This window comes from Archocentrus centrarchus, chromosome 5, assembly GCF_007364275.1.
Source record: "Archocentrus centrarchus isolate MPI-CPG fArcCen1 chromosome 5, fArcCen1, whole genome shotgun sequence".
Classification (NCBI taxonomy): domain Eukaryota; kingdom Metazoa; phylum Chordata; class Actinopteri; order Cichliformes; family Cichlidae; genus Archocentrus; species Archocentrus centrarchus.
In genome coordinates, this window is record NC_044350.1 from 8,031,623 (window position 1) to 8,046,053 (window position 14,431).

At 41.3% G+C, this 14,431-nt stretch overlaps 1 protein-coding gene across 2 annotated transcripts; it reads right to left on the reverse strand.

The window, feature by feature from the left end:
* Positions 1 to 353: 353 nt before the first annotated feature.
* Positions 354 to 13,747, reverse strand: phf20a (PHD finger protein 20, a). Of its 2 annotated transcripts, none has more exons than XM_030729123.1 (17): positions 13,574 to 13,747; positions 11,424 to 11,530; positions 10,636 to 10,807; positions 10,277 to 10,361; positions 8,459 to 8,535; positions 7,334 to 7,916; positions 7,152 to 7,202; positions 6,782 to 7,051; positions 5,751 to 5,945; positions 5,554 to 5,649; positions 4,813 to 4,968; positions 4,265 to 4,446; positions 4,070 to 4,169; positions 3,042 to 3,237; positions 2,395 to 2,839; positions 1,922 to 2,102; positions 354 to 1,676 (listed from the first exon to the last, which is right to left on the reverse strand). In XM_030729123.1, exons 2-17 carry the CDS (start codon positions 11,504 to 11,506, stop codon positions 1,534 to 1,536), a joined length of 3,015 nt encoding a protein of 1,004 aa, XP_030584983.1. In that variant the 5' UTR covers positions 11,507 to 11,530; positions 13,574 to 13,747; the 3' UTR covers positions 354 to 1,533. The 2 variants fall into 2 exon arrangements, with proteins under 2 accessions (XP_030584983.1, XP_030584984.1); XM_030729124.1 differs by lacking the exon at positions 13,574 to 13,747 and adding an exon at positions 12,449 to 12,937.
* Positions 13,748 to 14,431: the final 684 nt, after the last annotated feature.

The window sequence follows — 14,431 nt, forward strand, 5'->3', positions numbered from 1 at the left end:
ATTTATGATTTATAATACGACCACAGTTCATAAGTCTTTGGCAGTCTGATCAACAGATGAGCATTGAGGCTTGATGTTATGTTTGGGCAGTATTTTATTTTTCCTGCTCATTCACCACACGATGGCGGCTGACATTTTGGGAGATTACACGATTACAATTCCCATCAAGTTTCTATTTTCAAGCCGATTATATAACCACTCAAATCGGCTATGCCATAAAAAAAAAAAATTAAAAAAAAAAGCGTATTACATCAAAGTATGAATGATGCAACCCTTGACTTCACTGGTAGTGAACATAGACAGAGGAGGAGCACTTTGGTTCAGAGACATCATGAGAAAATAGCCAGAACATGTTCATAGTGATTAATACCAAGGATATTTTATTTATGTACCAGGAAATCTGTTTGCATTGTTCTGGACATTTTTCCCTGCTTCTAAGCCAGACACAGAGTACAGTAGCATACAATTTGAATGACATATTTACAAACAGTTTACTGTAAATAAACAGATGAAAAAAAAATAAAGGAAAACAAATTTACAGGTTTTCTGAGTAATATGTCACTGACACAAGATGCTAGAATAAGAAGAGACAAGTCCACATTACAATTTTCAGTGAATCATAGGTCAAGTGCTATAGGAACAACAATGCAAAGAGTAACTTGGAAGTAATAACACAAAGTGATAAAACAGGGAACTGATGAGCAGACTGCTAGTAAAGAATTTCAGCTTTTAGACAAAACGTTTGTTTTTGCCATTAAAGCTAAAAATAAGATGCCTTTGATACCCAACAAAAATAACTTCACAGTGTAGTAGAAAACAAACCCTTGAGGAGCTCAAAAAATAGATTTTGTTTAGTTTTTTTGTAGGGACTGCTTGTACAGCATTGTTACGCACTAGACGTCTTCAAGTTGCCACCTGTCCACATTTACCTCAAGAATTTTGACACATTATGGCATGACAAATGACCGCAACTAAACTTTGGGAGACGTGTTTATGAAAAACAAACAGGACAATTTGAAAATGTCTTTAAAAAAAAAAAAAAAATCTACTGCAAAGAGTGTAGGTTCAGGAACTCGACTGCAATTTGATTATAAAGCTGCTTCTGCATGTAAAGCACTGTGTACTGGGAGAGACGGGGCAACCTCAAGCAGTAGCTCAGACAAAAGGCATTCATAAGGTTTAGAGTTGCATGGAAACCACAGAAGTGTAATCTGGTCCTAAAGATTTTCTCCTGCATTTACGAGGTTACTTCTTGTGTTTAATCCTGATTTTAAGATGCTCACTTTTCATATATGTTCATATAAATATTCATATATGACACAAGCTGAGTGCGGCATCACATTCCACCACACAGACCCTTTAAAAAGGAGAAACAGCAGCAGAGGTCAGATCAGAGCAAATGTGCTGAACCAACAAAGTCTTGGACCTGCGTGAATACTGTCATCTTTGCAGCCTGTGATCAGCGAGCTTCAGCCACTGCATCGTCTCTGCAGGCTGTGGGACATCTGAACCTGCTGCTCTTCTCTGACGCCCTCACGTGGAGCTGTACAGGGCGATCTGCTGCACCTTGCTTAGCTGTGTCAGCAGCCGTTTCATGCGGTGTTTGAGCTGAGGCAGACGAGCCAGAGGTTCAGGAGGCTCCAGTTCCCCGGTGTAGTCCAGCCAGCTCTCCAGCACTGATGACAACAAGAAGCAGAGTTTGTTCCAGAGGCCCTTTGTGAAAGTTTTAATCAGTCATTTTTTTTTTTTACCAGTTTGGTCATTTAAAACTACCTAGAAACTTTTAACTTCCAACAATTGGCTGCTAACAACTTGGTAAACTTATGGACTGATGGTTCAATAACAATCTGTACCATCAAATCATCATTACAGGCTTCAAATATTCCTTCCCTCACATATTTAGCTAAATCACAGGGCTTACCATCCAGCTCCCTCTCAATGAAGTCCATCCTGTGTGAGACCTCGTCCTGGACGGCATCTATGTGATCGAGCAGGTTGAGCCTCCATTGTTGATGCTGCCTACTGTTGTCTGCAGCTTCTCCGGTGTCCTTAAAACCTTCCTCCCTGTTCTCGGCCTGAGACCACGAGCCGCCCAATGAAGCCTGGAGATTTTTAGGTACAATGAGAGGATTTACTTTACAAACCACTTTCAACTTGTATAAGGGTTTACTGCTAAATTCATTCACTTTGAGGAAAACAAAGATACAAGTTACATGATGGAGTAAATTTAAATTATATAATAAACTAAAAGGCAGCTGCATAGCTCAGATCTAATGTTCACAGGAGGTCAGGTGTTCTGAGAAATCAGAACACTTTCAGATATTATTTTAAAGCAGATATTTTATTTTCCTGGAACTGCAGCTTTGCTCATTTTAATAATGTAACAGACTCAACCTTGTTGCTGATGCCTGTTGATTTGGGCTGGTCTGTCTCAAACAAGCTTCCATATCGCTGCTCTCGTTCCAGCAGCTCCTCTGTGCTTCTCATGCTGTCCTCCAGCTCAGAGCCCTGTCGGGTCTCCACCACCAGCTTCTGCTCCACTGCTGGGTAATATGCCCGTGGTTTCTGGTAGCAGTGTTCACTGGTAATGTACGAGTCTTGGAAGGAAGGAAAGGGGGAAGAGGAGCAGGACGAAGAGGTGGTGGCAGATGTAGCAGCACGACTCAGCTTCTCCAGAGCGTTGGACATTAAGATCTCTCCTCGGTTCATGTCCTCATCAGGAGTCACAGGAGATGGTGCTGCGTTGCTGCTCCGACACGAATCCGAGCCAAAGCGTGACCTCTCCAAATGCTTCCAGGGCTGCCGCCATAGCTGCAGGTCAGGGTGAGGAGAGCTGTTCCTGAAAAGCCAGACCAAAAGATTTTAAATAAAGAGAAATAACCCGATGTAAGATTGATTAATAATAATAATAATAATATTATTATTATTATTATTATTATTATTATTATTATTATTATTATTATTATTATTATTATTAATAATAAAGCACAGCTGAACTGAATTAGTCAGAAATATTCTATGTCAGGATTATCTGCACTCACTGTAAGACGCTCATCTTAAGCTGGAGACCACTGAGGATCTCTACTACATGGTGCACGTCTCCCAGCAGCTGGTGGGTGGTGGTGATCTTCTTGGCATTTTGGTGAGAGTAGTTCTCTTCCAAGAACGAGAGGCCATACATGTGACCATTGGTCAACCACTCACGATCATACCAGTAGCGTAGACTCTGCCTCTGACCTAAAAGTGAGAAAATTAAATGTTAACTGTTAGGCAATCAATAGTGTGTCCCCACCAACTGCTCACACAACACAAGACACAAATGTAAATATGCTCCCATCATTTACTCCACCTTGGCAGTAGTAACATGCTCTTCTTTAGCTAAAATCAGCACTGTACAGTCATGCAGTCCCTACTGTAGACAACTGTACAGTCCAAAAGACTGCACTGTTTAGCTCCCACTAATGCTGGAAAAACAACCTCTCAGAGCAGAGAAAGTCAATTATATTTCATTTTGTTTTAAAGAAAAATGAAATGTAGAATTTTTTGACATTAAAAAATGATGGCTGAACAGTTCTGCATGTTAAACATCATGAATTTAAAAAAATTATGTTCCTTTAAAAATATTATTTTTCATAATGTCCAACGCTTCCTGGACAGTGTCATTTTCTTTTTGTCCACTAGATGGCAGATACAACATTTTCAAACTACAGCAGAAGCACATGGTTCTTTCTACCAGGTTAGCAGAAGCAAGCTCTATGATGGAAACGATGCAGCGTTTAGGCCTTGATCGTATTCCGCTGTGAACACGGACAGCTGGAGACCCAGCGGCCAAGCAGTACGCTTCTTTGAAGTCTGTTTGAAGTCCGCTGCCTGAGGCACGTGTGCCGTTGGTGCACTTTAATGCAAATTCTCCACAGATGGCACATGGACGTCACGCTCACGTATGATCATGAAATTTGTGTCACGCGGACCTGAGCAGACCATAGTGAACTCGCCAAGTATAATCCCATCTCTAGCTTTAAAAGAAGAAGAAGAAGAAAAAAAAAAAAAAGTCCTCTTTTCACCTCACCTGGTGGGTCTCTGCAGATGTAGCAGGTGTATCTGTCTGGAACATTGTCTTCTAACAGTCCCATACAGGTGCCATGCTGCCAGCACAAACAATCTTCACACTAACAACAAGATAAACATATTTTAAAGCCTTAGATTTAAACCTGGTTAAATAATAGTTTGAGTTTAAAAAAAAAAACAAAAAAAACTGGCTCACCTGAATCATGAAGTCATTCTCTTCTTCCACCTCACAGATGCATCTCACTATCTCTTGGTCACTGGTGTCCAAGGCACCAGAGTCCACACTCAGAGGCGGTGTAGTGACGTCCAAATCCACATCGAAGTCATCTTCACTCCACCCACAGCTATCAGTGGACCAGTCACTGAGGCTATCCTCGTCTACAGTAACAGGGACAAAATGAACTGTCGGGTTTTCAAGTCAATGACACAACTTTAAGATATAATTTGTTTTTGGATGATTCTGTTACGTGTAAATAAAATTTCAGATTAACTGATTGCTTTTCTTTAATTAGTATTTGTAGCTTAAATGATGAAGCAAGCAATGGCAGCAAACGACAGCGAAGGATTCAATCAACCATGGGTTCAAAATGTGGACTGAGCATCAACATTTGTACAAAGATGATGCAAGCTACACAAAATTTGCAGCATGATGGATTGAATCCAGAAGGAACAGAAGAATGGAGGGAGAGGAAACCATGTACAGCCACACAAATAAAATACACGCACACTATCAGAAATACCCACCATCCACATGTATCTGCTCTGAGTAGCTGTATCCAGGCCTGCTGGGGTAGGCCTCAGGCTTGTGATTGTGTGAGGGGGGGGGTTTGAGTGGCAAATTCAATTTGGACTGAAGACCCAATACAGAGATGCCAATATTCTCCTCACTACCTGCGCAGTCTGTTAATACAGGGAAGGGGGGGGGGAGCACATGTAGAACAAAAATGTCAGCTTTAAAAATGCTAAACAAGCGCCCATCAGGAAGTGACAAAATGTGGCACAAACATACATTACAGACAAATGACACACTCGGGAGCAATCTGGGACAAACATGCAGCCCATGTTTCAGGACTCTGAACTGTGTCAGTGGAACGCCGTCTATACATTTGTGTGCATGCCAAAACACACCGGTGTAAATGCTAACTAGAATAGTAGTACAGGACTTGTGTGTTGGATCAGTCCTTATCAGTGCCACAATCAAATCTGGCTTTTTCCCACCAGTATTGTCAGATAAAAAAAGATAAAAATCTAGCCGTGACTACTAGCTGTATAATAGTATGAGACAATCTGACTGACATTATGGAGCAACAGAGGCCGGCAACAAATATCACACTTCTCCCACACACAGGCTCAACCACCACACCAAGAGGAGTGAATGGAGCACTTGATGCTTTGCAGGCTAGCCATTCCCACAATGTCAAAGTGAGTGCGCATGCAGAGCAGCAGATTTGTGATGCAGCCTTATGCCAAGCGCCTGCTTCTTACCAGACTTGGCCTTCTTTTTCTTCTTCTTTTTCTTTAGTTTAATGCGTAGGAAGTCCTTCTGTTTTGGCTTCTCTTTCAGTTTATCTTTGACCGAACCTGGGGGACAAGAGTTCAGCTGCATGAGTACAGCTAACACTGCAGGCTGGTACTCTATAAGATGAACAGTACTGAACACATCTTCAGTACATCATACTGACCAATATCAAAGCAACTCTTGTCTGAGTCTTTGTCCTGCAACAGACAGCCATTCCTGTCCAGCTGGTTCTCCTTGCTTTTCTCCCTCAACAGTGCCCTCTGCTGGTGGCCGTGAGTGTTGACTGCAGGCGGGGCTGATGTGCGCCTGCCAGCGGTCTTCAGTTCACCACGCGGAGCTGTGGCAACTCCAACAGACTCTGAGGAAAAAGGAAGTTATGAGCCAAAATTCCTTATCTTGAAGAAATGCTGGAAGTGCATATATTCATCACTTGGCCTCAATTCTGGAAATGTGTGATTTAAAATAACAGCAAGCTGTGACTCAGCATTTCAGTTTCTACTGTTGAAGATGCCACAATTGACCCAGTTTATTTAAAACGGGAGAACTGTGTGCCTATAGATCGTTGCTGTTAAATGTTTTTAGAAAATAAAGTAAAACACTGAAAATCTGTCTGCAACATTCTGTAGATCTCTGCCTGATGAATACTTATACTAAGTTTCAGAAGAACTGGCCAACAAAATAAGGCATGAGTAGCGACTGAAATTAAACATCAAGTTAAACAGTATTTCTTTCAAATTTCAAAAATCCCTAAAAAATAAAAAAAGTAGAAAATCAGAAATTCATCTGCAGCATTTTGTATAGATTTCCCCAATGAATACTTGTAGGAAGTGTCAAACGATTACAGCAATAAATAAGGGAGAAGTAGTCATTGAAGTTAAACATGTATGCAACCTTAGCTTAAAAATGTCAAAAATTCACCAAAATAAATAAATAAAATTGAAAATAAAAAAAGCATCTGAAGTATTTTATAGAGCTTTACACATTTAGTAGGGATCAAAGGTAAAAATAAACACAGTATTTCTGGAAATTTTTAAATAAAAAATTAATTTATCAAAAATAAATTTATCAAAAAGCTGACGGAGGGCTCGGTATCGGATCAGCTCTGCTGTCTGCCGCCGAATAACAGCGGAGCTAAAAAAAAATATTCGTCTATCACTTCATTTGGAACAAAATTCAAAGTGGAGAGGAACTCACGCATGGAGGCAGAAATGGTGCGTCTTCTCTTTGGGCCATCCAAACCAGCGGCACCAGACTGTTTCTCAGAGGCCCTGGTCTGGACGTTCCTTGTGGGGCTGCAGTCCCCCTCAGGAGGCTGTTCCTCACCATGGTAATATTTCATATGGTAATGGAGCAGCTTGGCTTTACGGAATGACTTTGTGCAGCCAGGAGCGCTGCACTTAAACGGGTTGTGATCAAGATTGATGGACAGGACAGGAGGAGGCTGGTTTTTGATAACTCGATACACTGAAACAGAGAACGACAGAAGCCAAGGGTGTAAAAGTTTTTTTTAAGGCGTGCAACAGATTGCGGTATTTGACTCCAAAAAATGTTCAAATGTACTCACATGGTTCTCTGCTGAATCTGTTGGGGTTGTGGAAACCCTGCTTCCTCACTGCTGTTAAAGATAAATGAAAGGACCTCTTGAAAATACGCTCACATGCTGCACGATATTCCCTGCACTCAGCTTTTCATTTTCCCGTCACTAGAGAGCCACTAACATTTCTGCTAAATTCCTTTAACACTTACGTTTCACAGGCTGAGGAGGCGGCACATCCGCTGCAGGCGGAGCAGCCTCTGATTGGACGTTTGGTTTCTGCTCCACATCGCCACTGGATTCTGCGGTTGTCATAGTGACGGACACCTGCTCTGTTTGCGATGACGTCTGAGTGGGCAACTCTGTGTATGGCTCTGGTGACTCTGCATATGGCTTTGTTCCAGTCTGTTCCATTTCCACCTCTTCCTTCTTCACCTCTCCATTTACATGGCACATTTCTCCACGTTCCCTTTCGCCTTCATCGACTCCATTAGTGAATTCTGTCCCTTTTTCTGCATCCCTGGGCTTGGCATGGTCCGCTTTCTCTGAGGTTTCCTCCTCTTTTTTGATAGTGGGTGCAGCCTCTAGCTCACCATTTGCCTTCTTGTTTTTATCATTTACCATTCCCTGTTCCTGCTCCTCGTCCTCACTATTGCTGTCTTCCTCCTGGTCTGAAATGCTGCGTCTGGCTCGCTTGTTCTTGGGACCCCCGTTCTCCTGAGGCCTTCTGTCTCTGCGGTTCGGGGCCCGCCTAACCATGTTCCTTTCAGAGGACCGAGACTTCCCTCCACCCCTCTGTGAGCAGGATAAAGAAACCAAGATCTAAAAAATAGGTCACAGAGACCCTGAAAGGGTCATTTGTGGCACATTGGGGGGAGGGGTACCTTCAGAGTGATTCAAGCTGAATCAAACTACATTTACATCCAAGGTATTATTATTATTATTACCAATAATCATGGAAACTTAGAAAGAAAGTTACTGAACAGTTTTTCTGCAATTAAGGAAAATGTGTGAAAATTTGACATTTTTGCCCTTTTATTTATTTATTTATTTTTTTGGGGGGGGGGGGGGTATTCAATCAGAACACCAAGCTTAACTTTTCCTCTCCAATGAATGTTTCTGCCAAATTTGAGACAAATGCAGTGAAATGGTTTTCATGTAATTTCCGAACGACATCGAGCGCATAACACGGAGCGCACCGCATCGCACACAACAATGAATGACATTAGTCATTCCACAGGAATAAAATAAATAAATAAATAATTGTAGTTGAACCCGCAAGAAAGAAACAGTGAGATCGAATGTATGTTATTTATAAGAAAAAAACATGCACATACCTCTCTGGTAAAAGGCTTCACATGTATCCCTTTCACTGTCTGAATGACACCATCATAAAACTTCACAGTGTAGGATGCTGAAAATGAAGAAAAAAAAAAAAAATACAACATACATGGATGATAATTTTAAAATATGATGTGTGTGAAGTCTTTTTCCTGCACTGCCATTTAAAGAGAAAGTAATTACACATTACAGAACCAATAACACAGATTTCTGATCAAAACCAAAAACCAAAGTACAAGATTCCAGACTACGCTCCATATGACACAATTTTGCACTGAAAAAGCAAAACTTTAATAACTACCGTATTTTTCGGACTATAAGGCGCACTTAAAATCCTTAAATTTCCTCAAAAATTGGCAGTGCACCTTATAATCCGGTGCGCCTTATGTGTGAATTCTTGTTGTGCTTACTGACCTTGAAACAATTTTATGTGGTACACTGCGCTCAAAAATCTGTCGAAATGTTGCGTGCGACTTTGGTAAGGGACGTTTGATAAATATCGAAATTTTCCAGAGCGTACAAAGCGTACAACAGGGGGGAAGGGGGGGTAACACCCAGCGTACGGTTTTCAAATAGTTGAGCGCTGCCATCTGACTGCCGAGGGCCAAGGAATCCACACCACTGCACCATTGCGTGGTCTGCAGTGATATTTCCTCCAGTCTGGCGGATCAGTTCAAAGGCCTCATTGAATTCTCTAAAATAGTCCATCATCGATTCACAAAATGACTCTACTGACGATATTCGACAGGAACAAGCTGTGAGTGCAGCGCAGCAGGTGTGGAAAGCAGCCGGAGATAAATTCAACAAGAAGCGTTCTAAAAATAGAAACCGTAAGCAGTAAACAGCAGAAAACGATGATGAATTTTATTCTACATGTTCCTGGCCTATTTCCATCTATGCTGCCCCAGATATTTGTGCGTAATTTGGCGCTGTTGCCAACTTTTGTGCAACAAAACCCGCTGTCGGCTGTCTCAAAAGTAACTAGAAGCTGCTAAAGCACAAATCGAGGTCCGGGGGTGTGTACTTTCCCCCTCGGTGCCAAAGAGAGGTCCGGGCGATACCACAGCGTGTGAAGGGACACAGTACGAGCGCTGTATGTACACAAAAGACGGTGACAGCGGAGTTTTCAGATTTCCGGTGTTGAGTGAAAAAGGGATTTCCTTTTTTTTTATAAAAAAAAATAAATAAATAAAATTTTTTCTTTACTTATATCGGTAAATAGACAGGTGCACAGGATTTATGAAGGGCTTATATATAAAATGAAGAAATGACTTGTTCTTACCATCATTAATAAAGAATATATTGCCGCGTCTGTTAAGACGTTAAAGGAGATGGCGACAGATTGCCAGCAAAAGTTGCCCTTCTATTAACAATTAAACGGTTGCTGTGTGCCGCAACCAAAACAAAACAGTAACAACGAGACTGACCCGGATAACGACGAGACATGTTTGATGCCGAAATCGCCCAACTGTTCAACTCAGACACTGAAGATGAGGAATTTGATGGATTTGTGGAAGATAAATGATTTAAAATGTGAGTGTATTTTTCTGTATTTGTTACAACTGAATAATATTCTGAGTTATTGTGAATGAGTTGAATAAAGTTCGACTTACCCGAGCCTTTTGTTTCACTCTACATATGTTTTATCGTGCGCCTTATGTATGAAAATAGACCCGTTCATTGATATTGTGCCTTACAATGCGGTGCGCCTTATGGTCCGAAAAATGCGGTAGTAGGAAAATACTGCAGGTCTACAACACTGAAAATGCTATGGAGACATTAATTTATGCACATTAAGTTAATTTGATACTCACCATCTTTATTAACCGAAATGACCTTGGCAGGATAGAAACGGCAGTCAGACCAGCTGGCCAACACTTTATCATTCACATGAAAGGCCTGGAGGAAGGCAGACGTTTGACACTGTTGGCACCATTTCAAAATCTCACTAGAGGTGGATCATTTAAATGCTAACAACATCGTCATTCTTCTTATATCTTTACTAAAATGACACCGTGCTTAAATTTGACTTGCGAGTAAAAGTAGCAGCAGCATTTAGCTTAAGCAAATAAGACCTAAGTATCGTGTTTCAGCAAGACCAGCTCTATGCAGAAATGCGCTGCTAAAGACGCTGCAGATTTCAAAGCACGCACAAAAAGCACTGTTAGCTTACAGGTATCGGAGCATCGTCATTCAGGCCCTGCCGCCTCAGCTGAATTCTCTCTACAGGTCTCAGGTAGGGACTTGTCCAGTCAAACCATTCGTCGTAGCGGTGGCTCCAATGCCGGTAATGGATTAACACTTTTTCATCTTCATAGTCAATCTTCTCAATGTTGGCAGCATACCTACAGGAAGAAGTTAAATAGCAAGTTTATAGGAAGGGTAAATGAATGGTAATTCTACTTATTTAAGTTTCTTATCATTTATCTCAAATATGATAATGAGGGTGGCAACTCAGAAATTAAATCAAGCTTGAAAATGTAAACACATAAAAACAATGAGCCATGGCACAGCTGACCTTAGTGCATGGTGTGCTGGGCATTTACACATTACTGTAGTGGGGTCTTTTTTTTAATTACACCTTTAGTACAATACTGAGGTACACCTCCAATAACAGTAATAATATCAATTGCATTTATACATAGCTGTATTAGAAGAACTGCAGAACTATTATAAAAGCCATTCATAATTTAAAAAGGCTGCTCCCGCTACTAGTGTACAATAGATCCCAATGATTTAGTTTACTGGAACCATAACATTAAGATTTAACATGTTTTTATGCAATAATACAGGTCAAACGTTGAGTTTCGTGGATCATCATCATTTTTAAAACATTAGTTACTGTACTGCAGGCCCAAAAAAAAAAAAAAAAAGAGAGAAGGGAATGGAAACTTGGGTGAGAGAGTCAGGGAACTGAACAGTAAAATGGATATGAGAGGAATGAGTGAGGCCATGACTCACCAGTTTTTGAGGCTGTCTCTAGCCTCAAGCTGAGCTCCCACCTCAAATGTTATCCCTCTTCTGTTAGGGGGCGTCTTACTCATACTGCCCACATCAAGGCACTCTTCCTGTATGCACACACACACATTAACCATTAAAAAAAAAAAAAAAAAAAAAATCTGCACTCATTTGACCTCTATTTTGCAACCAAGAGACACAAATTGTGCCGAACAAGGAACACCATGCACACAGCCCTCAAGGTCTTTAAAGATAATACTGCAGTCACCTCTGTGTGGCTGAGGTCTTACTTAAATATTTCACCAAGTGACTGTTGGGAAAAATAAATCCCTTCTTTAAACCTGAACAGCAATGTAAGACACCCCCCTTTGTGCCAACTGAACCATAACGCTGTCCAGGAAGGGGAAAAAAACAAAAACAAAACACTATCACTGTAGGCTTATACAAGCTACAGATTATGAATGTTGTAACATGGTGTGGCACAGTGTACAGAGATTACAAACTGACATATAAAAGGTGAGCCATGCCCCTCAAATGGTGGTGAATATGTAGCTAATACCAGATGTTCAGCAAACACTAGCTCAGAGACAAAGATATCACAGACTCCCATAAGGGTCTTTATTTAAAATGATCACCGCGTAATTTCAGTGTATTTTTTAAAATCAACACACATCGAGAGAAGGTTCAAGAATGACAAAGATAATGGGCTCACTGTAGGCATTCACTACTACAGCAGGAAGACATTTCTGCACGCAGCCTAACATGGGACTGATTTAACTACACATGCTGCCGTTGTCGGACACAGACCAGTGCTGATGATCATTATTTAACAACAACAAAAAAAAAAAAAAAAAAAAAAAAAAAAAAAGGCTAATCGGAGTCGTTCAGAGGAATAGTGCTAAATCCTCCCGTTAACCGCGCTTCTTTTGTCATGCGTACGCACACAGGACAGACTAATACACCGGTGCTCTTTGTAAAAAAATAAATAAATAAATCGAAGATTCGCACTATACATCACACCGTCTTACTTTTTGTCCAGGATAGCGCTGAATCCATTCACCATAGCGAGGTCTGTCGGGAGTAACTCCGGCTTTCAGCGCAACCTACAAACCGGATATCTTCACACTTACTCGGCCCACGTGTTTTCTGGTCAGTCGATTTCACGTATAGACACAAAAGGAGACAATGGCAAAGACCACTATGATTATACGCAGGTTGCACGTAGAGACTTGCCGCTATATTAGGGGGGCGAGCAGCAGTCTGTTCAGTAAAATATTCGATTTTAAATTAAACTGGGTATTTGTTGGCCTGCAGAGAGCCAGACAAACGACAGCGACAACGCAAACCCGGAGTGTAACACAATCAGGAGTCAGGAAACAGGTGATGAAAATCGCTTTAATCTCAAAATTAACCGCTAATGTTTAAAAGAAGCACATTTTCCAATGTGATATACGGAGGAAAACGGAACCTCACACTATTTTCCCCACCGGCCCACCCAATATATTTAACGGGATTCAGCGGTATTTCCTGTTTGTTAAAAGAAAAAAGAAAAAAAAAAAAAGAGCGAGCAAGAAAAAGCACTAGCACAGGTGCCTCGAAATTTTCCAGCTTTCCTTTTGTTGACCACTTCCACCGCTACTGACACTTTATTATACAGTGTTTTATAACCGGAGGGCGGAGCGCGAAAGAACCCAAACCCTACGTCAGAGCTTCTAACAAATAACACTCGTCGAACTAGTGCCATGTAGGCGGGATGCTTACATTTGATTGGCCGAGCAGCTGTCACTCAAATAGCTGTTCGCGGCCTCGGAGAGGGCCTACTTTTTCATACTTTTCTCGCCGTGTGCGAGCAGCGTGGAATCACCGTGTATAAACTTCTCCAACTGAACAGCCACAGACATTTTAAAGCACAGAGTAACAAAGACTGTGGAGCCGGAAAGCACACCTGGCATATAACAAATACAAAAACGATATATACCAACATAACATCTTATTACCTACTTCGTCACGTTTGTTTTGAACTCAAAAAGCCGACATGCGGCACTATACCGCTGTTGATGCACCCACCAACCGGGAACCGGGCCTCAATCACGATTTTACTGGGAATTCAAAACTATCGAATGCAAAGGGTGGGTGATATTTGAGCTTCTTACCTGTTGACCAGTCACTCTTTGTCCGGTTCGGTGTAAAATGTGCTATGTAATTGCTTAAAAGCGCAGAAACCGCCGCCTCCGCCTGTCAGCGACAGACCACGCAGTTAAATTTCTCCCCGTTGCATTCACCGCCGGCGCGGGCACTGTGTCTCTAGAATGCGCATGCGCGTTCAACGGGCCAAAGCCCTTGTGAATTTCAATAGGACATTCATCTCATAAAGTGTGTGTGTTGTTACGTATACACACACACACACACACACACACACACACACACACACACACACACACACACACACACACACACACATATATATATATATATATATATATATATATATATATATATATATATATATATATATATATATATATATATAAAACTTGGAATAATGGTGCTTTCTCTTACTGACTCTTTAACGCAGGGGTCGGGAACCTATGGCTCGCGAGCCAGATGTGGCTCTTTTGATGGCTGCATCTGGCTCGCAGACAAATCTTTAATAAAAAAAAAAATAATAACGTTAAAAAATATATAACATTTTCAAGTATTTCAATCCATTCATTTCCTACCGCTCATGTTCATGGTTGCGGGTGGCTGGAGCCAATCACAACTGTCCTCCGGGACCACACCAAATTTTTATTGGATAATGCCTAACGTACGCGGGTCGTTGTGAGGTCAGGGAGTAAACTTCCCTCCTTTTAATCAAGTAGTCAGCTAACTAATTGAGGAAACCTTTTACGAAGAAGATGGCTAAAAGAAAAAAAGATGAGGAGTATCGTACTTTTCAGCAGGAATGGACAGATGAATTCGCCTTTGTGGAGAGAGCAGGTTCTGCAGTGTGTCTAATATGCAGTGATAAA

Bases quoted from the DNA above. Each gene is read 5' to 3' on its own strand.
- phf20a (XM_030729123.1), bottom strand. From the start codon at position 11,506: ATGAGTAAGACGCCCCCTAACAGAAGAGGGATAACATTTGAGGTGGGA. The intron at 7,203-7,333 runs GTAAGTGTTAAA...TATCTTTAACAG, and splicing joins GCCTCCTCAGCCTGTGAAAC to CAGTGAGGAAGCAGGGTTTC. The intron at 5,946-6,781 runs GTGAGTTCCTCT...CTTTTTCCTCAG, and splicing joins CACCATTTCTGCCTCCATGC to AGTCTGTTGGAGTTGCCACA.